This window comes from Castor canadensis, chromosome 9, assembly GCF_047511655.1.
Source record: "Castor canadensis chromosome 9, mCasCan1.hap1v2, whole genome shotgun sequence".
Classification (NCBI taxonomy): Eukaryota; Metazoa; Chordata; class Mammalia; order Rodentia; family Castoridae; genus Castor; species Castor canadensis.
Genome location: NC_133394.1, coordinates 92,779,267 through 92,805,429, shown reverse-complemented (window position 1 = coordinate 92,805,429; position 26,163 = coordinate 92,779,267). Strand labels below are relative to the sequence as shown.

The 26,163-nt window shown below is 35.8% G+C and overlaps 1 protein-coding gene across 11 annotated transcripts in view; it reads right to left on the bottom strand.

Moving 5' to 3' along the window:
* The window catches only part of Ccdc158 (coiled-coil domain containing 158), an 80,293-nt gene that overhangs the window by 1,165 nt on the left and 52,965 nt on the right, over window positions 1–26,163 (bottom strand). For 5 of the 11 annotated variants that reach the window (XM_074041962.1, XM_074041970.1, XM_074041965.1 and 2 more), the window contains 10 exons: window positions 24,128–24,240; window positions 22,400–22,558; window positions 21,437–21,529; window positions 20,488–20,613; window positions 11,469–11,617; window positions 10,436–10,495; window positions 9,738–9,797; window positions 7,823–7,890; window positions 3,635–3,793; window positions 1,598–1,697 (listed from right to left, as the gene is read on the bottom strand). In XM_074041962.1, the coding sequence (XP_073898063.1) occupies window positions 1,598–1,697; window positions 3,635–3,793; window positions 7,823–7,890; window positions 9,738–9,797; window positions 10,436–10,495; window positions 11,469–11,617; window positions 20,488–20,613; window positions 21,437–21,529; window positions 22,400–22,558; window positions 24,128–24,240 (1,087 nt within the window). Of the gene's footprint in view, window positions 1–1,597; window positions 1,706–3,634; window positions 3,794–7,822; window positions 7,891–9,737; window positions 9,798–10,435; window positions 10,496–11,468; window positions 11,618–20,487; window positions 20,614–21,436; window positions 21,530–22,399; window positions 22,559–24,127; window positions 24,241–26,163 lie in introns of those variants that run through there. The other 6 variants (XM_074041966.1, XM_074041967.1, XM_074041968.1 and 3 more) reach the window with 6 other exon arrangements.

The following is a 26,163-nucleotide window of genomic DNA, read 5'->3' as shown; positions in this document are numbered from 1 at the left end:
GTCAGATGATCTCAAAAATACAAATCAAACTGTGAATAAAAATAGAGCCAATAGGGGAAAGAGGGAAAGGAAAAGAGAATGATAGAGCATCAGTAATATTGTAAAAGGATAAAGGATATAAAGATGTGTATTGAAAACTGTTGAAAATGGGGAGTGGGAGGAAAAGGGGTAAGGGAGAGAGCAATGGAAGTGGCTGAATGGACCAAAGTAAAGTATACCCACTGCAGGATAGACTGAGACACCCTTTTGAACATCAACTTAAATATTAATAATGAAGGACAGTAGATAAAATAGGTACAGTGTGTGTGTCGGGGGCAGTAGTAGGAGGGAGGATGATGAACGAGGGAGATTAAGGTGAGGGTGTATGGTTGATGGACTTCATATACTTATATGAAAGAGAACAAAGAAACCTCTTGCAATTGCTTTTAAGCAGGGTGGGGAAGGGGTCAAGGGGGAGAGAGGCTGGGGGTGATTTAACCAATGTACAATATAAGCCTAATTGAATTGTCACTATGAATGCCCCCCATATAATGAATATATCCTAATAAAAATTTTTATTAAAAAATAAAATATTTAGAAATTTTAAAAATAGGGCCAATAAAATAATGCATCTTCCTTTTTAAAAGGATCACAAGGGATTTGGAATTTTTTTTAATAACATGATACAACCTTAGTGTATTAAACAAAGATGGGGGTTTGGAGTCAGAAACTTCAGGAACCAAGCCCCACCTCTACTACTCATTGTGTGACAAGAGAACTGATCTCTGTGCTCTTCTCCTCAGTTTCCTCATTTTCAAGGGACAGTAATAGCAGCACCCACTCCCAGTGTCATGAGGATCACGAGGAAGACATAAGTGAAACACTGAGCACAGAGTCTGGCACATAATTAGGAAGTAAATACTAGCAGCAACTATCATTAAGGCCAAATTTATTTTATAAATATTTGTTCTTAGAAAAATATTTTCCTTCATCCAACAACTCTATGGACAGAAAGATGGAATAAGAATAATATTAAATATGTACTTCAAAATTAGCTTCGCTCTGACAAAGATTCCTGGATTTGTTGAAGTTATGTCAGAAAGCATGAAACATGAGAGCTCTCCCATATCTGTGGTAATTAGAATTTAGGCCTATCACTTGCAGATTATAATAGTTTCTGGCTCAAATGGCTTTAGAACTTTTAGAAGTGGCATTATCTTTTTTATTTTGTGGGTCATTCACTGGGTATCATACAACCCTATGGTAATTTAAATCCTGTGTAAGCCAAATACTCTATCATGTTGTTATCTGTCTATAAGACTACAATTTTATCCTGGCTAACATCATACAAATGGTTTTCTACAGAAGTAACAGGGACAAGAAAGTGTGTGGGAAAGTTCCATGTGAAAAACTACTCAATATCCCTATTAGATAAGAGCACAGCAGGGCTAACATGACCTGCCCAAGGTCAAAAGACTGGTTTAGGACTTGATTGTGTTAAGATCCTAATATTTTGACTAAGGTTTCTGAATTGCTAATTCAATATGCTTTCAAGTGGGCTTAGCCTGAAGGGGAGGTAAATATTCTTAAGGAAAACTCTCCAAAACTTGTACTGTACCTTGGTTCTTCAGCTGTAAGTCTTCTACCAGGGTTTGCAAGCTTTCCAGTCTGTTCTGAAGTTTCCTGCATGTTTTTCCTGTTGTCTCTAGTGGCGGAGACTGTGAATCTATTAGAAAATTGCTTAGATGTGATATTAAAAGTCTATTCACTATTTCTTTCTTTCTTTTCTTTTTTTTTTTAAGAAAACTTTCAGTTATAGGTTAAATAAGTTTCCTTTATTTATTTTTGGTTTTTTGAGACAGGGCCTTCTCACTATGTAGCCCAGGCTGGCTTGAATGTAATATCCTCTTGCCTCAGCCTCACAAGTGCTACAACTTTTCCTTTAAAATGAAGAAAACCTTAAAATACTATTTTAAAATGAAAAAGTTTCCCACTAAAATATTGGAATACAAGCTTCTTTTATTTTGTGTCAAACCAATCAGACTATTATTTAGCTACATAGTTTAAATGGGATGGATGAGAATAGTAAGTTTAATGAAAGCTACATCAGTTAGCTTTTATTCTAAACCTGAGTATTTCCATTAACTTAGGGCTTGGGGAGCAGGATCTCACTGTGTGACTAGATTTGAGTTGCTGCCACCTGAATAAGGATGGTATTATCTGGTGGGAAAGGGTTGGGTGGGTGCTGACATGCACTAGAGAACCTATAACACAACACATGTGGCAGTAGAAATCAAAGACACCCTAGAGGCATGGAAGCTATTCTCCACTAGGTATGTTAACTTCCATCAATCTTTAAAAATATTTGGCAGGCAAAATGAAGATTTGTTTTGTTTTGTTTATTTGTTTTGGCAGTACTAGGGCCTTGTGAAAATTTCAATTTTGACCTTAGCCCGACTAGCTGAATAATCTTGACACTATTTTTTGCAGGCTTATTTTCCTATCCAAAAACATCTTTTTCATTATACATACAGTATTAAAGGCAATCATCTAGGAATTATTTTAAGAAAATTAGAAACAATTTAAGAGACATTCTTAAGTAATATAAAACATATAATGTTTGGTAAGGATCGGGCAATAGGGGAAAATGCCATGTTATTATGTAACATAAATTAATAATAAAGTCACAAGCAGCAGTGCTCTACTCCTGCAATAATAGGTAAGTCATTTTATTCTTTACACTTTAGAAAATATTACATGAGTAGCTTAGAAACCTAAGAGAAAAGGAGAATACAAATGCCCCAAAATAGTAAATGTACTCAAAATATGATGAAGTTTTGATTTTCATCTATTTTTATGATCTAGAATAGTATATGCCATATAATTTCAAAAGACTAAGAACTGACTTCACAATGATGCAATAGCTTGTCTGGTTTATCCCTTCTGAATGGAATTGATGACACAGAGCACTGAGCTGGTTTGGTCACTGTCATACATGATATAAAATATTTCAAATCCAATTTAACACACTTATATTTAACATCCATGTTGTATCAGGTATTTACTCTAAATCAAATTGGTTTTTTTCCATGTGTCTTATCAATTAGCAAATGAACTTAAAAATTTTAAAGTGAGAAAATTTTTATGAACTTATATGATAAACATTTGCACTTAGAAAGGCAGAGACTAAAGGGGACCTATGTTTTTAAAAATGCAAAGAGGAGAAAAAGTCACAACTTCAAAATACTCATAATCTTACAATAAAATAAAGAAAAAATGTTCATTATTCATGTTAAAGAAAAACATGAAAATATTTACATATAATATCTGTATTTTTACTAAGGCTTTCATGTGTGTACACAATTGCTGTTTTATTTAAATGAGGTCATGTAAATTACATAGAATAAATTACAGCTTGCATGTAAGAACTGCATAAAGAGCCAGGCATGGTGGCACATGCCTATAACCCAAGCAGGTAGGATTGTGAGAATGAGGCCAACCTGGGCTATACAGTGAGACCCTGTCTGTCTCAAAAAACAAACAAACTAAAAGAATCACATGCAATATCTTATTAATTATGAGTATGGAAAAGAAGTTGCAATATTCCAGAGTAAGAAAATCAATTAATTCCATCAACAAATCGGATCATTCTTACCTTTAACAGAATCAGGTGAATGAACAGGTTTGGTAGCTCTATATTGTGGTGTGGAACCTATTGAATCTTCAGCTGAACTAGTCAGGAGTGAGTGCACTGGAGACTTCTTGGGAGAAGAATTGAAGGAACGAGAAGCTGAATTTTTCACAGATGGACTTGCTAAGATTTTGTAAGAAAGGTAAAAAAACAGAGTTAATTAAAAATAATAATCTGTACCTCTCAAAAAGTCAAACTTTCATGAGAAAACGTTCCCAATGATGGGGATGGGTGGAGAAAATAATGTTCTGGTAAATACCCAAGGTTTGAGTTTAGAACTGAAAACGGTTATGTCATTAAAAGGGCTATGTGCCTTGTGTGATGGTTAATCTCAGTGGTCAACTTGACTGATTGGGGACGTCTAGAAAACTGGTAATGTGCACTTATGGCTTGGCTGTGTGGGTATTTTCAGAAACTACTGTAAGTGAACTGACGGGGGATGAGCTGCTTTATATGTGTGTAATACCATCCAACAGACTAGGGGCTCAGATGGAATAGAAAGTAGAATAAGGGGGAAGCTTGGGCATGGGCACAAGTTTAGTTCTTCTAGAATGGGTATGTTTTTGCTGCTGCCATTGTCCATGGATATGACTCCAGGTTCACAAGCCATTGAATGTGGATGTACACTAGTGACTCTCCAGGGAGTTTTCAGGCCTGGGACTGAAGCTGCATCATTGTTTCCTCTTGTTCTGAGGCTTCCAACATCTTGAACTAAGCAGTCACAGGTTTCCCTGGCTTTCCAACTTGCAGATGGCTATTGTGACTATCCAGCTTTTGATTATTTAAGTGAATCTTAAGAAATCCCATTTTATAATTACACATACATGCTATTGGTTCTATTCCTCTGGAGAACCCTGACTAATACACCTGAGAATTAGAGCAGACAGGAACTAGACTTTCCCTTGGGGATCCTGAGATGTAGCTTCAAATCATTTTAATTTGATCAAACTGATCTGGACTGCTGAAGTCCTTCATTGTCTACCAAAGCAAGTATGAATTACTCTCTGGAGAAAGGTAACCTTGTTCTAAGCATACTCATCTGTAAAAATTTTCATATACAAAATGTCACATAATAAAAATAACCATGTAGATGAGGAGACAAGATGATATAACATAAAACCAAGAGAAAAAGTACAGATAGTAGATACAGATTCAAAGGGTCCTGGTAATGGGTTTATCAGGCAAAGATTCAAGCAGCATTACCCTAAACATCAGATGAGGTCCATCTTTCACAAAGAAAATCATACTTGGACATATCTAGAACTGCTTAAAAAAAAAAGCAAACAAGCCAGCAAACAAATAAAAGACAAAAATAATCTTAAAGTCACTAGATGGAAAAAAAAAAAGCATATTACATTTAAATGGCAACAATCTAACTTATGTTGACTTCTTTGTGGAAACAATGGAAGCCAAAAAAAGTGGAATGATATAGTCAAAAGGAAGGGGAAAAAAAAGTCCACCTACAATTCTACACTAAGCAAAAATATTTCTCTGAAATAAGAATGAAATAGGCACAGCCTGAAAATCAAGAAAACCTATCATTAACACACTTACATTAATGGATGCAATTAAAAGCATAAGTAAAATTGCACCAGATAGAAAGTGAAGCAGAAAGATGTCAGTATAGCCAGGTTAAGTTTTAAATGTACAAAAAACCACAAATAAGCCACTTTGGTGTTTATATTCACAATAAACTATGTAACAACAATTACATGAAAGTTGGAAGGGTAGTGAATGGAGTTAATGTGTTCAAAGGTACTCAGAATATATGAGAAAAGGTAAAAGCACTCATCTATATTAATCTAATAGACAAGGACGGTTATTACTCAATTATCCTGAATAATAATTAAGACAATAGTAAAAGACATATAGTTGAAGCAAGCCTGAAGTGCATTACATAAATGCACTTTTTCAAAACACTAGTTCCTGGACTGGAGGTGTGGCTCAAGCAATAGAATGCCTGCTTTGTAAGCATGAAGCCCTGAGTTCAAACCCAGTCCCAGGCACATAAATAAATAAATAAATAAAATATTAGTGCCTAAAAGATATCTCCCATGTCAAAGATGATTAAAAATTAAGAATTGCTTTGAAGGTAAATGGATGCAATTGGAGGACATCATGTTAAGTAAGCCAGATCAGAAACACAAAAGATGCATGTTTTCTCTCATACATGGAAGATAGATCCGAAGATAAATATATACACAAAAACAAGCATGATCATATACAAACTCAGTTGTAGAACATGTTTGTAACAGTGGAACTACTCTGTGGAACTTGGGGAAAGAGAGAAAGGAAAACAGAATGACAGAGCAACAGTAATATCGCATACCACAAGATGTGAAGGTAGAGGATATAAGGATGTGTACTGAAAGTGGTTGAAAAATGGTGGAGTGAGAAGTAAACGGGTAAGGGAGAGTATTTGAAGGGATTGAATAGACCAAAGTAAAGCATACCCACCGTGGGCATACAATGAGACACCCCTTTGAACGTCAACTCAAGTATAATGAAAACCAGTACTGTAAAATAGGCATATAGTAAACGTGTGTGGTTGAGGGGATACTACTAGGATCAGGGAGGGTGAAGGAAGGAGATTAAGGTAAAGGTATACAGTTGATGGACTTCATATACCTATATGAAACAGAACTAAAAAATCTCTTGCAATTGCTTTAAGTAGGGTGGGGGGGGGGCTAAGAGGGAGAGATGCTGGGGCAATGTAAATAATGTACAATATAAGACTAACTGGAATTGTCACTACAAATTCCCCCTATAGTGAATGTATCCTAATAAAAATTATAATTAAAAAAAACAGATGACAAGATAAAGAAAAAAAAGAATTTGCATTTATTTTACTGAAGAATATTATATTTCAATTTTAGACATATATTGCCATTCTTCTATGCAGAAGAAATTTGGGGACTTACCTTCGTCCCACCTCTTTTCACATTATGCCTCAGTTTCCCTATTTATTACTGTTTAGATATACAACTATGTTTTGTTGAGTAACCATAATTTTGTTTTGTTCTTTCCCAATTATTTTTTCTTGTCTGTAAGAAGACTAATTATATGCCAGTTGGTTTGCCTTTGCCTTCCCAATCTAACATATTCTCTAAATTTTTTCCTTCCTAATTTTATTATTTTATGGAATTTTCTTTTTTTTTTTTCCTTTGGTGGTACTGACCACTTGAGCTATGTCCCCAGTTCTTTTTGCTTTAGTTATTTTTCAGTCATATTTTTTCCCAGAGCTGCCCTCTGTGGTCCTCCTACCTAGGGTCTCCTGAGTAGCTGGAAGGATGGGCATATTTCAATATACCTGGCTTATTGACTGAGATGGGATCTTGCTAACTTTTTGCACAGGCTGGCCTCACACTGTAATCCTCTTGATCTCTGCCTCCCAGGTAGCTGGATTGCAGCATGAGCCACCATGCCCAGCCAATGTGTAATTCTCCCTATGGCTATGACTTTGGTCCTGTCTATTCTCTGTAATATTTTTAGTTTTTCTCTTGCATTTCTTGTCTGAGTTATGCTAATTTTCAACAGATTCTGTTGTCTTTCAATCTTTTCCTTTAGGAGCTTATTTTGATAGACATCACCGTGTCTATAATTCCTTGAAAATGATATGGAGAATCACCTGTCTCAAAAGTCCTTTTCCTTCATCCATTCAATAAATATTTATTGAGTACCTGCTTTGTGCCAGGAAGGTGCTAGGTACCTGGGATACACCAAGGAACCAAACAGTTAAAGACTTTACAGTTTTTGGCTTGCAGGGATTGATGCATAATAACATAAATTCATAAGCTATACAATACATTAGATGATTGTAATTTTAAAATGTGGGTAGGTTGTGATTTTTAAGTAAGGTAGTAAGAGTGAAGTCTCACTGGGAAAATGTCACCTGAGCAAAGCTTTAAAGGTGAGGTGGTTAGCAATGTAGGGGGACAGTAGGTCTAAGCCCTCTCTAGGAAGCAGCCTGAATGTTGAAGGGACAATTCAAGGGTAGATGAAGCAGAATCCATGAAGGAAGAGTAGGACATGAGACCAGAGAGTTTATGGAGACTTACTGGCTACTGTTAGGACTTTGGCTATTGGTCCAGAAATGGGGAGCCTACAGGGTTTTAAGCAGAGCTTATGTCTATGCTTTTGTTGAAAACTCACCTGTAGATGGGAATGTGAAGCAACTAGAAGGATCTTCTAGGTCTCCTGCATGCAACGTGACTGGCTCTCTGGAAGCATAAGAATGGTAATGCAAGCATTCCATTTCAAAGACACAGTACTAAGACATGGGCTAACAGCAAGCTAACACAGGGAAATGTGATGGCTTAAAGTATAAACTCAACATGGCAATCATAACCAAAAACTGCAGAAGTCCTCAAATACCCTAAGAGGGAAGTTCAAAGTTGCATTATCTTTTTGCATTCAGTACCCTTGAAAATTTTGCAGAATGAAAATATGGTAATATGCATATAATCTTGGTTAGAAAATTTGTTTTTGTGTAATAGCTTATTAATACACAAAATCACTTATATGGTAGATTCTATTAAATGCAATTAAAATGACTATTTAAAAATACAGAAATTAAAGATAATAACAAGAAAAGCCTTAGCATGAATAATACCTGTTAATAAAACTTAAATAAGTTGAAATAAACCCCATAGTTCTCTGTGAGTTGGGACTAAGAAAATTATAGCAGTTCTTACGATGGTTCCCTTTCAGCAGGGTCAAAACTATTTTCATTAGACTACTAAAATGTTATTTGCTTTTAAAGTCTCAGGCTCTCACAAATATACAGTGGACTTCCCCAGAGGCTGTGTTGATAGCTGATATCACAACAGATTGGATTCACATGTAGATATGAGAATCCAGCTATCTTTTTATTATGCTAGGCATTACATTGTGAAGCAATACCTTCTTTGTGATTTTTTTTAGTATGTACTTTTTTTTATAACATATATTATAGGAACAGATTTCTCTAGTCATGGAGAAACTACAGCAAAGCTTTAGTTACCTCAGGAAAGTAGTCCTTCTCTGCCCTATGCTTATCTTAATAGCAGAGGCAGTACACAGTCATGATCGCACAGTTTATAATCTATGTAACTCTGGCAAATTACTTAAGCAATCTGATTCTTCATTTATAATCTACATATAGGAGAACAGTAATTCCTGCCTCATAGATTGGAGTAGACAGACTAAATGAGGTAAGTCTAAAACAACTTGCAAAGAACAAAAATATAGTATGGTTATTATGAATAGGTACAGTGTAGTATTATACACCCAAGGGAGAAAATAATCAAAACATTTCTTTTAGGTCAAGAGAAAGACAAGTTTAAAGAGATTCAAGTTAACTGTATTATGGTCAAGTAGCAAAGACTGTAAGAAATCGTAACACTGCCATGATTCATTCTCTAAACAAATCTTTACTAAATGGCTATGAGGGGCAGGCATTATGCTTGGTGCAGAGGACAAAGTAGTCAATAAGCATATTCTTATTTTTCTTTTTCTTTTGTCTTAATTGAAATTTAAATAATAGAAATCATTCTCTATTTTACATCTTAAGACATGAATATGGCTTGGGTAGCTCTATTTTTATAGATGGTGAAAACTGAGAAAATAAAAATGGCAGTCAATAAACAGACCTTATGACTATAAGCAAGTTGAGAGCAGGACCGACATCTGTCCTGTTCACTGTTATGTTCTAAGGACTAGCACAGTGGGTGGCACATTATAGGGAATAAATGATCTTTTGAATTAGCAAATGATAGTAAAAGGGACACTTTGAAAATTAGGGACTGGTAGGATAATTTCTTTTTTCTTTTCCTTTTTTTTTTTTCTGTACTGGGGAATGAACCCAGGGGCTTGCACATGTTAGGCAAGCACTATAGTACTTGAGCCATATCCCTAGTCCATTATGTACCTTTTCTTTTTAAATCTTTGGTTGTTTTTTTAATGATTCTCCCTCTCTCTTTTTCTTGGGGAGGGGGACAGTACTGGGGTTTGAACTGAGGGTCTTGTGCTTGCTAGGCAGGCGCTCCACCACTTGAGCCATGTACCCAGCCATGGTAAGATAATTTACCTGCTAAGAGTTTCACTTGACTTGCTGCCTTCAGTGGAATCTCTTAATGAGTTATTGCTTCTGTTGGCAGAAGGATGGGAGAAATTAAATACATCACAATGTTATTTTCTTGTCAATCTAGTAAATCTTTGTCATGGTGCTACTGGAAGGTGGTAGAGCCTTTAGGAGGTGGGGCCTTGTGGGAGGTACTTACATGTTATTGGGAGGTATTTAGGTCATCCCAAAGGAGACTGCAGAAGCTAGCCCCTTCCTGTATCTTTTGCTTCTGCAATTGCAGTAGAGCAGTTTGCTCCAGGCACTACCTGCCATTTACCATCTGACATCCCCAAGAGATCCCAAAGCTGTATGTGTCCCCCATCTTGGACTGGAACCTCCAGAACTATGAGGTAAACAATTTTTTTCTCTTACAAGCTAATTATCTCAGGTACTTTGTTACAGTGACAGAAAATGGACTAAAACAATCAGCCAGATTTAAAATAAGCCAAAAAGTACCTCTAAAGTTCATTTTTAGAAAGTAAATTATTTTAGCTCAATTTATTGAAATAATTTTTAGAGTCAAACAATGTAAAATAGCTTTCTTCCACTGAAGTGAGTATGCTCCTCAAGCTCTAGGAAACTATCCGATAGCCTTCCCAAGTTACCAGGTCACATGCAAGACTCTCAGACAATTAGTCAGATTCAGAACTTAACATTCTTACCTGTGGCATAGATCTGATCTCAGACTCGATTCGGTAATACAGTCTCTTACTCTATCATCTCTGTATAGACAAATGTAACTCTCAGTTATATGCAGATTAATATCTAGACTCTGCTCACATGTGTTTAACTTTTCCTTAAGCCACAACTAGATTTTAGGCCTCCAAGCAAATTTAACAAAGGGCTACCTATGGAGTTCATCAACTCAGAAATGCTTTCCTCCATGGATTCTCAAACAGTAACATGGTTTAGGCTTTAGAACTGGAGATTGTTTATAAGATATTACCTTCAGAAAGCATTACTTTTAGATATTTGCCACATAACCAGAAATGACTACTGTAAAAATGGGATATAATATTAAAATGCATATATACTGTGTTACAATGCTTTAAGATAAGCTAATCTAAATACAAAATAAAATTATTTGAAAAGAATATGAGCATCTCACTGATTTCTGCAACTATACACAGGGAGGGGCTAGTGAACTGGCTGAATCCTTTTTGGATCTGACCTTTTATTAATTTGATATAAGTCACTGTCATGAGTATCTTGGGAACCAAGGCCTTTCTTATTTGCTTATACCTGGAATATTATGTAGTTCTCAGGGTTCTAGCTTTAGACTCACCATTGGACTGTGTGCTATAGGTACATAGTCCTATACCTTTGGAGACTTGTGTTTTTCTCATTTGTAAAATGGGATACATAAATGCTATTAAAAAATAAATAAATAAATAAATGCTACCCTACCTTGTTACAACTAGTTGCTATGATATCAAATAAGGTTATGAATGTGAAACCTGCTGGGAATTGTAAATTACCATACAACTTAAAGTTCAGTAACCTCTTGCACTGACTATTTTCTGAATAGTAGCTATATTGTTTTCTCTTGATGTCAAATTTTTTTACTTTTGCCTAACTTTTGAGTTATTTAAACCTCATCCTCCCAAAGAGTAACAAATGGACAACTTAATGGCAAACCACTCATGAGAGGAACTTTCCCATTCTGAGCACACATGGTTTTACACAGCCACATACAAAGCTCCGAGAGATGGTGTTCTCCCATTATCGTCAGTCTTGTTCAGAGGCACAGCCGGCTCCTCATTGATCACACTTCTCAGCTCATGGAGAAGCTGTTTCAAGTCTCTTGTTGGATCTTCCTTCAGTGCATTTGTCTTCATAGAGTGCTGAATTAAAACAATGTGCAAAACAAAGGCACTTATTTTTTCAGATTTGTATGTTATTTACTGCAGCAAAGTAATTCAACTGGTAAACAGAAATTAGGGGAAAATAAAAATCACCTGAAATTTTCCTATGCAGGGGTAATCAATCTGAACCAACCAATAATTGGTACAATACTACATCTAATTTATGTATGTGTGTCTGTATATATATATATGTGTGTCCATATACTCATACATTGGATCAAACTATACAAATTTGTTTTTAAACTCTAATTTTTAAAATTTTAACAATGTAATATGAACATCCTTTCCATGTCACAAAATATTTTCAATTACATCTTGGCAACATGATTTTCATACTTTGTTTATGGCTAAACAAATTTTATAAAGCTACAGAACTTTACATGTAAAGAACTTTATAGAAATGAGTTTACCTCATATTTTACAAGGAAAGAGACATTTAATATTTTCAAATTGTGTTTGTTGGTATATGTGAACATAAGATTTTTAGCTAGAGGAATGGCTCAAGTTGTAAAACACTTACCTAGCAATTGTGAGACCCTGAGGTCAAGCCCAGTACCATAAAAGGGTAGGGGAAGGAATAAAAAGATTAATAGGAGTGAATTTGATCCAAGTATATTATATACATGTATAGAAATATCACCATGAAACTCCTTTGTATAATTAATATATACTAATAAAAAAGAAAACATTTTCAGATTTATTCAGTACCCTTTCAACAAATACTTACAATGAAAAGTACAAAGGGGAAAGGAGAGGGTGATGGGCAGTGAATATAATTGAAGTACATTTTATATATATATATATGTATATATACACAAAAATATCATAATTAAGCCACTAAAATCCATTAAAAAGGTGGTTAAGAAAGAGTATCTAAACGGGAGTGAATATGATCAAAGTATATTACATGCATGTATGTAAATATCACAATGAAATCCCTCTGAACAATTAATTTATGCTAACAGAAAGAAATTAAAAGAGAAAAAATATAGATGCTCCTAAAAGGATCATCAAGAGGGGAAAACAGGGGCTGGGGATGCATCTTAGTGATAAGAGTGCTTGCCTAGCATGTGCAAGGCCCTGGGTTTGATCCCCAGTGCGTGCGTACACACACACACACAAAGAAGAAACCACACTGACAGTCAGGAGTTACCCTGGCATGCAATGTGGACTCAGTTTATCACTGATCTTCTCCAGCTGAAGTGTCTGTCCATCCCACTGCAGAGTTACACCTGCAACACAGCTTGGTTGCTCAGGGACGAACACTGTGGAATTTAGGTTATCTGGGCTTACCCCCACTTCCCACCACTGATAAACGAAGATCCAGCTGAATACATTATCTGTGTGAGAGTGTGAGTGTGGCATTTTCATGGTCATCTTCTCTGGAAACTGCAAGGATTAGTCTAAAGTTTCATAAATTAGACTCTTAAATTACTAACTTTGACTCAACTCACTTGAAGTATGAAGAGATAAGCCAGTGTTTTAACCATGAATAAAAATATTTGCCTCCTAGCAGATAATGCAATTTTATTAAACACTGGTCTTGTTCTTATCCTAGCCCTAGTACACAATAATACAAAATGAAGAATAAACCCTCATAAATTTGATAAAGAACACTATCCTATTTCAATCTCCAGTTATCTTAGCTTTAACCTGAACTTCATATTCTGCCCACTAAAAAGTTTATTTCATAAGCTCTGGCAATTACTTTTTAAAATAAATACCTGACATTTTTTTTAGAAATTAATAGAATAGCATATAAATATGCTTTTTCTTCCCCAGTCTTTATGATACCTAGTTTGAGAGTGACTTGTGCTTTATAAGACACAAGGGTTTTTTTTTTTTTTTTTTTTAGGGGTTCTGGTGTTGGGGATAGAAGCTAGGGATTTGTACACCTAGGCAAGTGCTCTACTACTGAGCCATACCCTCTGCCCCAAGATCCAGGGTTTTGAAAAGCATTCAGTTCTACCATTTAGCCAGGTTAGGTGTTTCATACCTATAATCCAGCACTCAGGAAGCAGAAGCAGGAGGATTGTGAGTTCGAGGCTTGCATGCATTACAATGCAAGTTCCAGGCCAGGCTAGGCCAATCTGGGCTGTAAGACCCTATCTAAAATACCAGGAAAAAAATCTAGCATTCACTCATCAATTAATCATAATCACTCCTATGGCATTCTTTTATGGACTTCATCCTAATCCTTGTTCTTTAAATTTCTGAGATGTGTACTGTTCTTCCAATTAAAATATAAACTCCATAGGGGTGAGGCCTTGGAACCTATACTTTGGGTACAAAATAGCAAAACCATCAAGTTTGGAGGCGGCCTGAAGACCACCTGGCCCTAGTCCAACTCCTAAACAAAGTGATAATGAAATCCCTCTGTGGTATCTCAGCAGTATGCTTTTCTAAACTTTGCTTGATCAAAGACCAAGGAACGGACAGAAACATTTTGTTAATGTTTTCAGGTACTTCTTCCCACTGTTTTGCAAGATATGAACTGGTATAATGAGCTGAGAAGCTGTGTCAGCTTGAGGCTTCAGTGAAGGAAGAATATAAGCTTCGTTTCCTTTTTTCTTTACTCCTTCCATACTTGGTATCAGCTTCTTTGGGTCCTCTGAAGTTGGGGTGGGGGAAGAATGAGGGGGAGAGAAGCACAGTGGGGAAATGAGATCCTACTGAGTGGTCCCTGCTATGATGTCTGAGAACTTCAGAAGGAGGTGAACAGGTTTATGAACCCTAGTTATGCTGCATATTTGTATGTGCTCCTGCCCAGCCCCAGGCTCTCAGCAGTTTTGAACTCTGTGCAGGTCATCCTGGCCCACTAGGCTAGTCCTCTTTCAGTTGGGTCCCTTTTAAGATGACCCTTTCCTAGGACCTATATTTGGTACATGAGAAGCATATGCCTTACCTTTGCCCTCCTCTGATGGAAGTGTCACAAGTAACAAAGGCAATCCTCTTTTTTACTTCGCCTGCTACAGATAGGCTCTTGATTATAGACTTCTCTCAAGAAGACTCATAAACCAAACCCTATGAGATACTGGTCAAGATCTGGATGAATGTTGCACAAACTCCATCTTTCCCTTGGTATAGGGGAGAAGGTAAGCCTCAGCACAGTGGCAAGTCCCTCCCAATACTTCTCTATAGATTGCTTCAACTTCCACCCTCTCTTATTTCAAAATCTTGAATTGATGACAAGTCAAGAGTAGTAAAATGGTTTCCCCCATCTTTTACTTTATGAATATCGGTGGTCTAGTACCTTGCTTTACTTGCCTGTCTTTTTCCTGGACTTGTGCCTTTGGGAAATCTGAGACACAGGCTGTCTATGTATGTATAGACTACTTTGCCAATAGCTGTTAAGACATTTTGTTATTGATCCTGTAGGTCTTATGCTTTCTATCAGAGGAATCTGACAGAGGTACAGCATGTCTATTTTTATGCTCAAGCACAAAGAAGACAGCATGTGGGAAGAGAAGATTCCAGCTGATTCACAAAGGAAAAAGGTGCACAGCCTTTATGGCATCTGTGGTGTAGGCAGGGACCTGGTCTTCCTGATGTCACTCCATGGAGAGGTGGAGCCTTAGTTGTGCTTACGCTGTCTTTCATCATGGGTCTTCATGGGACATATGCCTCATTATCATGTTAGGTTTCTGCCCTGGGGTTTGATTTTTACCATGCTAATATAGAAAAGGTGACTGTAATAGTGACAATTCAACACACATGCCTGCCCCTGAAATCTTCCCCTTACCATCTGGGAAAGTCCTTAATATTGTTCCTTAGTTCAGGGAAGACCATTGTCCTGTCTTGTTGGGTTTGATGTTATTATGATCTTGTTTTTCTTGGCTCTGACTTCCTGGTATCTCCAATGACCACAAAGTCATTCCCTGGTGTAAAATCTTAACTTCGCAGCCTTGTAGGATCTACTTTTTTAATTTTTTTTATTTTTTTCATTATTCTTTTATTATTCATATGTGCATACAAGGCTTGGTTCATTTCTCCCCCCGCCCCCACCCCCTCCCTTACCACCCACTCCGCCCCCTCCCGCTCCCCCCCCTCAATACCCAGCAGAAACTATTTTGCCCTTATTTCTAATTTTGTTGTAGAGAGAGTATAAGCAATAATAGGAAGGAATAAGGGTTTTTGATGGTTGAGATAAGGATAGCTATACAGGGCATTGACTCACATTGATTTCCTGTGCGTGGGTGTTACCTTCTAGGTTAATTCTTTTTGATCTAACCTTTTCTCTAGTACCTGTTCCCCTTTTCCTATTGGCCTCAGTTGCTTTAAGGTATCTGCTTTAGTTTCTCTGCATTAAGGGCAACAAATGCTAGCTAGTTTTTTAGGTGTCTTACCTATCCTCACCCCTTACTTGTGTGCTCTCGCTTTTAGGATCTACTTTTAAACCCTTGATTTCCTGGTATATTTATTAAGCCCAAAAGATTGAGGACTGACTTAGCTACCTCAACTTGATACATCATGAACATTTTCTCATTAAACATGAATTTAAAGCAGGCATTTATGCCTGGATTGATGTTTCTAATTTTTAACCAATGATATGTCCACAAATATTACAGCCTAAATTGAACTGACCAGGTTATTGAAAAAATATCTGCCAAAGCTCACACAAAAAGAAAGCAGACAATTTAAATAGGCATATATAACTAATAACCTTTCAAGCATAAAGAGCCAGATCTAGATGACTCCACTGGTGAATTCTACCAAACATTTAAGGAAGAAGTTATACCAATTCCCTACATTCTCTTCCAGAAAATAGATGTAGAGGGAATATTTCCTAACTCATCTTATGAGCCCAGCATTAGTCTAATACCAAAAGCAAAGACATTACAAGAAAAGAAGATTATATAACAATATTTGATTAATATAGATGTAAAAACATTAGCAAAATATTAGTAAATTTAATCCAAAAATGTATTAAAATTATATACCTTAACTAATTGGGATTTATCCCAGGTATGCCAGGTTCAAAAATCAATCTATCATATTAATAGGCTAAAGAAGAAAAACCACTTGTTCATATCATCAAGAGATGCAGAAAAAGCACGTGACAAAGTCTAACAGTCATTCATGATAACTTTTAGCAAACTAGTGATCAAAGGGGAATGTGCTCAACTTAATAAAGAACATGTATAAGCTGTGCTATCTATAATCCCAGTACTCTGGAAGTTGAGGTAGGAGGATCACACGTTTGAGGCCACTATGGGCTACATAGTGAGCTCCAGGCCAGACTGGACTTTAGAGTTAGACCCTGTCTCAAATATAAAACACAAAAACATGTGCAAAAACCTCTTTAGCTGACTGTGATTCTTTGAAAAACTACATGTTTTCCCACTCAGACCAGATAAGAATGTCTCCTCTTACTACCACTTTTATTTGACATCATACTAGAAGTTCTAGCTAATACAGTAAGACATACATACAGAGATACATGAAAAGGAAAAAAAAGAAATCAAGGCCATGTAAATTTGTAAAGAAAGAAATAAAACTTTGTTCATAATGAAATGATCATCTACATAGAAAACCCCAAAGAATCTACCACAGGGAAAAGTCTCTTGGAATAAATGAGATTATAGCAAGGTGGCAGAATACAAACTTACTATTAAAAAGTCAATTTTTGTTGGAGGCGTGGCTCAAATGGTAGCGCTCCTGCCTAGTAATGTTAAAAATCTTGCCTACATCATGGGTGGGCAGAGATCAAGCCCAGCTAGTACAAATTATAATGCATATGTATAGAATCTTGTGTACAACCAAAACTTATATCATCCTGGAAAGATTTTAATTTTATATCTGAAATAGCCTTTATCTGAAACATAAATATAAAATACTTCTATATTAAATTACTAATACTTCTAGGACTGAGGAACATAGCTTAAGTGGTGGAGTACTTACCAACCAAGTATGAGGTCCTGAGCTCAATCTCCAGTACCACCACCAAACCAAAAAAAAAAAAAAAGCCTACTCATCAAACTATATCAAACTACCAATTACACATACATGTATATGTCCAAAACACAGATACAAACACACATATACACACAACACTCTAGGTATCTGAGCTTAGACCAAATAACATAACTCTTTTGTTTTTCTTTTTGTTTCACCTAAGATCCCAAAAGGAATTACTTGGATATTTAAAATGCCTTTGAAGCTCTATATGAGGTTTATTTACAAAAGCGTAATGAAACAGTATCATTTCAGGTGGAGTATCTGTTCACATCATCTACTATTTACATTATTTTTTCCAGTCACAATATTTTATTGTAGAGGGCACCTTTTGCAGGGGAATTAGATTTCCCCATGATTTTTTGTTTGAGACAGGATCTCACTACATAGCTCAGCTTAGCCGAGAACTCACAATCCTTTTGCCTCTGTCTCTTGAGTGCTAAGATTACGGGAATGGGCACACCCAGTGTCCATAGGATTTTTCTGGACTGAGATCTCTTTTTGGAAACTTCCAGACAAGTTTGCATTTTCATGCAAATTCTTCTAAAGGCCACTCCTGAAGACAAATATGGCATGCTTTCTCTCATATGCAGAATCTAGACTTCCTGGAAGGGGAATTTCTGGTCCCAGTTTTTAGATAAATTAGGCTGCTGCTGGATAAACAGTACCAATCAATGCTAGTTTTTCCAAGGGCCATGACTGGCCTCAGAAAGTTAATCTTTCAAGTGTTTTGGGTCATTTGCAAAGATGTGACATCTTAGGCAAAGCCTTGGAAACATAATCACCTTTGCTAATTACATCTTCCTGTTTTCATCAACCTTGCCAAACCACTGTGAGGGTCAGGTATTTAAATTATTTTTATAAGCCTCATTTAGTAATATAGAGAATCACAACAGTATGCTGTTTAAGAACATAGGTTGTAGACTCAAGCTGTCTTACTCAATTGTGTAAGTCATTTAGCCTCCCAAGCCTCAGTTTTCTTACCTGTAAGATAGATATTATAATAATGGCACTTACTTTATATAAGCAGATGTGGGGAATAAGTTGTAAAATCTATAAATGTATTTTGCACAGTGTCTATCAAGAGTTCTCAGTAAATCTCAGGTATTATTAGAGTCATGAAATAAGAAGACTAAAATGAAGATAAATGGACAGTATAGAACAATGCAGATAGCAATATTCTACTTCTGAACATATTTTGTATTTATTTCTGCTCTATCTGAATAAAATGACATTAAAGGAATTAAGAAGAACAAAGAGTAAAGAAGAGTGCTCATTGGATGAGCAATGATAACAAAATTTTGGGAGAAAGAAAGCAAAGAATAATTTAGAAGTGATTTAGCAAAACAAAGAAAGTCAAAACTTAAAGTGCTGCACAGAAGTAGCAAACAAGAAGCAAGCTGCTCTGCATCACAGTATTCTAAATAGAATTGGAGCCTTCTGTGTTCCCAGGAAGGGTGTTATGATTTGATATAAAGTGCCCCCCACCCCAACAAAAGGCTTATGTGTTGGAGATGTGGTCCCCAGCTGGAGCTATTGAGGGGTAATTGGATGGTAAGGGAATGAATTTCATCAATGGACTAATCCATTGATGGATTCATCATTTCATGGAATTATTAGGATGTGACTAGTAGGTGAAGCCTAGCTGAGGAAGTGAGGCACTGGAGGACTGTGCCCTGGAAAGTCTCTTGGCTTCCCGTCTGCCATAAGGTGAGTGGTTCTGCTACAGCATATGCTCCCTGTCATGGTGTTATCTCTCCACAGTCCAGAAACAACAAAGCCAAGTAACCATAGATTGAAACCTCTGAAACCGTGAGCCAAATTAAACCTTTCTCCCTTTAAGTCAGTTTTCTCAGGTATCTTGTCACAACAATGAAAAACTAACGGAGAGGGGCAGAAAAATGAGAGCGCTGGATAAAAGATTATAAGAGGAGCTGATAGTAGTCTCAGGTGACAATTCATTCTCTCCCCTTAAGTCAATTTAGAGGCTTAATCTCTGGGTAAGGTTGAACCAAATGACTTTAAACTTCAAAGGATGCAACTGAATTATGAGGATTTGGTAAAAATACAGATAGACAGTTATCTCAGACTCCCTCCTCCACTGACTTCTCCAAATTCTGATAGAAGGATTTGTATCTATAAATCAGGAATAACATCACTCTTAAGGGGAACTGAACAACCCAAGGATAAAGACCAACAGATAATCTTTGGTTCCCTCAAGAAAAAAAAAGCAATACTTAACCATCCACTAGTTGACAAATCCTGACAACCTTATAAAGAGTTTTGGATTTTTTTTTTTTTTTAGAAACCATTAACCTTAAATATGACAGCCAAGGATTACCAAACATGGAAGGAAAAGTTTCCAACTTGAAAGACAGACATCCAAACACACACACACACACAAATGAATTAGAACAAACATTAATGGTTCTGAAGACATGATCAAAAAGCTGAAGTTAGGTCATGCTTGTTCTCACTCTAGAGATGACCCACTTTCAGTCTACTGAAAGTGATTCCTTTCCTAATAAACTTTATTATCAGCAAGCATAAGGCCCTGAAGGCAAGTGTCAGTACCACAAAACAAACAAACAAATAAAAATACTGGGGATGGAAATAACCAAAGGAATGAATGTAGTATTATTAAATAATTTACTTTAGAAACTATTGTTAACATTAATAACAGTTAATATTTCATTTTTGTTTTCCCTAAGGAAACACCAAATAGTGAAGAATATATTTTCATTCATCTGGACTTAAAGGAAAATGTATAAATCTAAAATCTAGTAACTAAAAATGCTAGATATAAATATATTTTTAGTGAAATTTTTTCCCAATTTATGATCACTTACATATTATTATCACTTGCATCATGGATTATAAGACTGGTTACTTACCTGAGATAGGAAGCTGGCTGTAGACTGAGAAGATGCCACATTAGAATGAGAATGGGTAACAGATGCTGGCTGGAGAATGCGTGGCTTCATTGAAGAATTTGAGGTATATCCAGGACCCTGAAGTTCCTAGCAAACAATATAGATTATGAGCAAAAACTAATGCTAACCTACAACTAAAAGGAATTATGAAATCAAAATGCTTTTTCTTTCTTCTTCTTCTTTTTTTTTTTTTTTGTGGTAGTACTGAGGTTTGAGCACAGGGCCTCACACTTACTAGGCAGGCTCATCACCACTTCCCTGTGTAGCTGGCATGACAAGCATGTGCCATGTGCCCAGCTCTTGCAAACTTTCTGCCTGAGATGGCCTCAGACCATAATCCTCCCAATCTCTGCTTCCTGCACAGCTAGGATTACAGGTGTGAGCCACTATGCCTGATCTCAAAATATGTGTTTTATTTCACAGACAAAATCCATTACTCAAGACTTTAAAATATGTCAGCAACTTTAAAGTATACTTTGTAAAACAGATATATACTTCAGTGTAAAGTATACTGTTTTCAAGAAGCACAGTACATTTTGTCATGTAGGTTATATCACTTTTGGTGTTACTGAAATAGTCAAATACACTCGTTCTTTGATCCTTTGTTCTCACTCAACACCTGTGTGGACAACTCTTCCCTTATGAATCCCCGAGGCACGTACTCGTGAAGTTTGTTTGTGTTTCACTGATTTATTGTCAACTAAGGATAAAGTACGGTATTTCCATTTGTTATCATAAATGAAAAGGATGGGTATAGCATATAACAATGTCTGTACAGGGTTTATAATTATTACTATCAGATAATGTTGAAATTACATTTAAATGTAAAGTACATAAAGAAAATACAAAGAGATATCAAACAAAGGCATTATTTCTGCTTAAACTACTATTTATGATGAAAACCCCTTACTTTTACATCCAAAGTATGTTGAAGTTTTAGGCGCACAGATTCTTGTTCCTGACGCTGTATTATATCTTGACATTCTGCAAACTGCAAAGACGCCTACAACCAAGTAACCATAAAGTGATTTATCCTTCACTCTGTAAGCACTTGTACTTCACTAACCTATAAAAGCAGAGCTGCTACCTTTTCAAGGAAACTAACTACCTGCTCCTAGCACACCATATTGTATTTACTTATCTGTCTGTTTTATTCAGTAAACTGAGGCTGTATCTTTATCCTTTCTATCTTCAACATATACATAGCATTTAGTATGCGGACAAAACTTAAATGAATGAATGAACCGAAGATGGATTCCATCATCCATATTGACAAAGCATGAAAATTCACATAAAAATAACTGCAACTGAAATTTGTTTCTATGCAAATAGAAAGTGAATCTATCAACCTGCATCATAACCCAATCACCTAGCACAAAGAGAATCTATAAACTATAGAGGAGGCTCTTTTGAGTTTTAAAAACATAGTCATAATGCATACTTTTTGCCAAATTACCTTTCTCAGACTAACGTGGTCACAGGAGCAATAGGATATAAGACATAAGATGCTCCTGAATAAGTAAAATGGTCTGAATAATTAAAACACCTCCAGGAGCACCTAATTTACCACTAAAGAATGACCTGGGCACTAGGTGGTAAACAGCTCTTTTTAATGCCAGCAACATGATGAAGTAATGCTAATGTTTGGCACTTTGTAGGGTCCAAAAAGTACAAGTAGAAAATGCAACTTAAGAAGGACAAGGACCAGTGACATTATGTTTATTTATTTTTGCAATTTATTTATGCTTATATTTGTAATTTATCCTGTTACCTAGAAACTCTAGAAGCCTAAAATTGTACTAAAACCAATTCAGAGCTATTCTACCTAGTAACTACTAGATGACAATTGCCTCCTATATTTAGTTAATAATACCTTATCAAGAGCAACTTCCATATTAGCAACCTTTTCTTTCAAGCGGCGTTCCTGAGATCGCAGAACTTCCAGTTCCCCAGCCATCTTGTTTTTTTCTGTTGCAACAGTGCTCAATTCCTGGCTGAGTTTGCACTTCTCTTCTTTTAAAAAATGCTTCTCCTACAATTATGGAAGAGGAAAATATGAGGAATAATCACTGATATAGAGGCTGAGAGATGATGAGAGAACTAAAACTTCTTTAAAGACCCTGAATTAGATACATTTAACCAATATGCCATTTAATTGCTTCTGAATTGAAGTTGGGGTTGCTAGAACAGTGTTATGATATATCCTCTATTTTTATCACTACTGGTATTATTTGCTTCTTTTTTGTATTAATAAATTTTTGGTAAAATCTACAAAATATGAAATATCTATGTAATAAAAAAGAAACTTTTAGTGAGTTGATTGAGTAATCATATAACCAAATTTTACTGAAATTTATTTGTACAGTAATCTTCATTGGCATTTCTTTGAATTATATTTTAAATGACAAGAGATTTAAAATATTGTGGGCTCTCTTTCATGGTTGAATATTCATTTCACAAATGCCTATTGTAGACTCTGTGATAGCAAGCTGTAACATCTGAAAGCCCTAGGTAATGTCAGGAAAGATAGACACTGGTTTAGATTCCCAAAGGCAAATAATGAGAAGAAAGAGAAAAGAACAAGTTTTGGATAAGAGAAAAGGATGGGAGAAAAATAGGAAAAACAAAGAAGAAATAAGTAAGTTCATGTGATAAAGGCAATGCACAAATGTATGTACATATTTGTTAATATTTAGCTGCATTCCAAAGCATTCAGGGACTTATCATGGGTAATAAACTAGTAATTACTTTAGTTACGCTTATTTTCTATTTATGCCATTTATTTTCTCACTTCATTATAGTCATTTGTTATAAATCTGAAAATGCAAATTTGCTCTAAAGTTAATATATCAGGGAATATAAATCCATGTTTGCTTATAAGCCCTTTCATTCATGAGAAACACTAAGTCAATGCAGAGAATTGCACCTAACTAAATGGAGCTTTATAGGAATATACCAAAAAAAGTCCACATACATACTCCTAAAACACCTGTCTACTACCTCAGTTTATCTTGTGTGATGAGATATGTCCATATATATTTAGTGTTATAGAAAACTCTCCTTCCACACCTTCACAATAATGTATAAGCTGCAATCTTTCACACATTTCCACAGCAAACTTCAGGCCTTTTTGAAGTCAAAGGGCCACACTTACTGCAGTATTTCTTTTCAACTTAACATGTATAAAACTGTGCTACTATATTTATTAGCTTCCTATTTTTGTGTGTGTCCTGGATGAATTTGTGTGGTATGCCTGATCCAATTGTTCCCCTAAGCCCTGTGGTTTTTATTATCAACTTTGCACAGCATGTGGGTTTTAGGAATGCATTTGTCATGTTACATAGGGACTGACTATACTCTGGTTATAATCATTTTCCTGCCTCTACCAGGAATGTCCCTTTGCCATTTTCTGCATTTAAAACACTACCTGTCTTTCAAGATCCTGCTCTAGTGATCCTTCAGTAACTTTTCCCTCAGGCTCTAAGTCAGAAAAAAGCTTTTCTCTTTTCATTGCACTTTGTATCTCTGCTGTGTCTTATTCTATCTTACAGTATGTTAATGAGTGAGCATGCTGGTTTCCCCTACTCTGACAGGGACTCACCTTATTTGCATTTGTCATAGCCTCTTCCAAAAACTGGATCTTGCTTTGAAGGGCGTCTATCTGACCTCTTTTGGCAGTGATTTGCTTTTGCATCCCCATTGCCACTTTCATAGCTGAGGAAAAAAAGATGCAATTGACATAAAGCATCTAAATTTTGAGAGGCTACTGTAATTGAAACTATATTTGCTATTGTAATTTAAGAGAAGGTGACAAGTGAGATTCTCAGAGGTACCTGGGCAGTTTTAAGGAAAAGATCATGGAAAAAAGCTTCTGTACTCATAATACTGGGATATAACAATTTTCAGCAACTATGCAAAGATTCTGAGCTGGGAAAAAATATATATCATGATGTCTTAAGGTTTCTTTGCTACTAGAATTAATTTCATTGACCTACAAGTTGCCATATTTTCAAATGGTAACAATATTAACCAAATTTATACACATATAGGAAATATATTTAAAATACAGTTATATTTATTTTTACTAAAATGATTTTTCCAGGAACTCATATTTAAAATATCACATAACACATCTATTTTTATTAGAATGTTTTACTTCTCTTTTTTAATTTTATTTTTGAATTATCATACGTTAATAATACAAAGTGATTTCACTCTGATAATTTAATACATGCTTATAGTGTGCCTTGAAAACACATCTATTACTAATGGTCTTTTTAAAGATTTCATTAAAATCATAAACCATTCAACTTCATTCTCAGGGTTACTGTCATATGCTCGATTCACTATAATTTTTTTTCCACACACAATGTTTGATTATTTTTAGAAAACTGTTCATGAGAGTGTTCTAGATGAGTACAAGACACAGGATATGTAGAACATGGTAGACCACTGAAAAGATATATGATGTTTATCCTTACTTAGAAATTCAAAGTCAGAAGAGCCTAATTTTTTTTAAGTCAGTTGGAGCAAAGAGGTTTGAAAGTGACATTGCATTGAGTCAGGTGTAGCTATAACTTAAAGATAAAAGGGAAAAAGAAAGTGTACCATTCATTAAAAACAAAACAACAGAGATAATCAAACATCTGACTTTTCATTAACAAGATATGGTACTTATATCTAATTTATCAAAACCAGGGTAATACAGGCATAGTACACTGATTTATTAATAGATCTAAAGTCTGACAACAGTTGCTCACCACTTTAAGAATTCTGGTCTGATAAAGGGGACCAGGGTTGGCCTTCAAAGGTAATTTCTCAAACAATCTTTTTTATTTTAAGCTAGAATTTGAATACAAATATGAGGATTACCCAAGTAACTCAATAACTGTAACAGGACTGGGATGGCTGTGGAGATGCCTGAGAACACTGAAAAAGGGGTACTGTCTGGGGTGGAGAATAGATCCCAATGGGCCTCTTGAGCAATCTTTCCACACACACCATTTTCTCAATGTTAGCCAGCACAGAGCCCAACTGCCAAAAACCACATAAATATGGAACACTTCAGAACATGCAAGTCACTCTTGTATAAGGATTATAGTAATCTCAGTATCTTTCCAATTTTAGAATATGTGCTGCCAAGGCACACACAAATTTTCTAACATTAAAAATATTGAGAAACATAAAATGTATATTTTAATTTGATAAATATTAAATCGTATAGTCAGCTAATACAGCCATACCAACAATGATATGAACATGACACAACCTTATCTCATTAAGGTAATGAGATAATAATAATTAATGTCACTGAAACCATACTTGTCTAGATCAGTATGGGCAGCAAGATAAAAAAGTAGGTGGTAGGGCAAGATGAAGGATCAGAAGCATCCACCTTTTGATTACAAGAATGAGGAGAGTCAGATATTACAAGAAAGATTACCTTTTGAAGAGAGGAAGAACATTGAGAATCACAAAAGAGGTAACAGGATGGTAGAAATCCACACAAAAACTGAGGCAGAAGAAAAGCAGTAGTTCCAGGCCCATCTCTGGGTTCACAGAAGAGTGAGGGAAGCTCAAGATGCCATTATAGTTTAAAATTGATGGCCCTAGGGACAGACTGCCCATCCTAGCTCC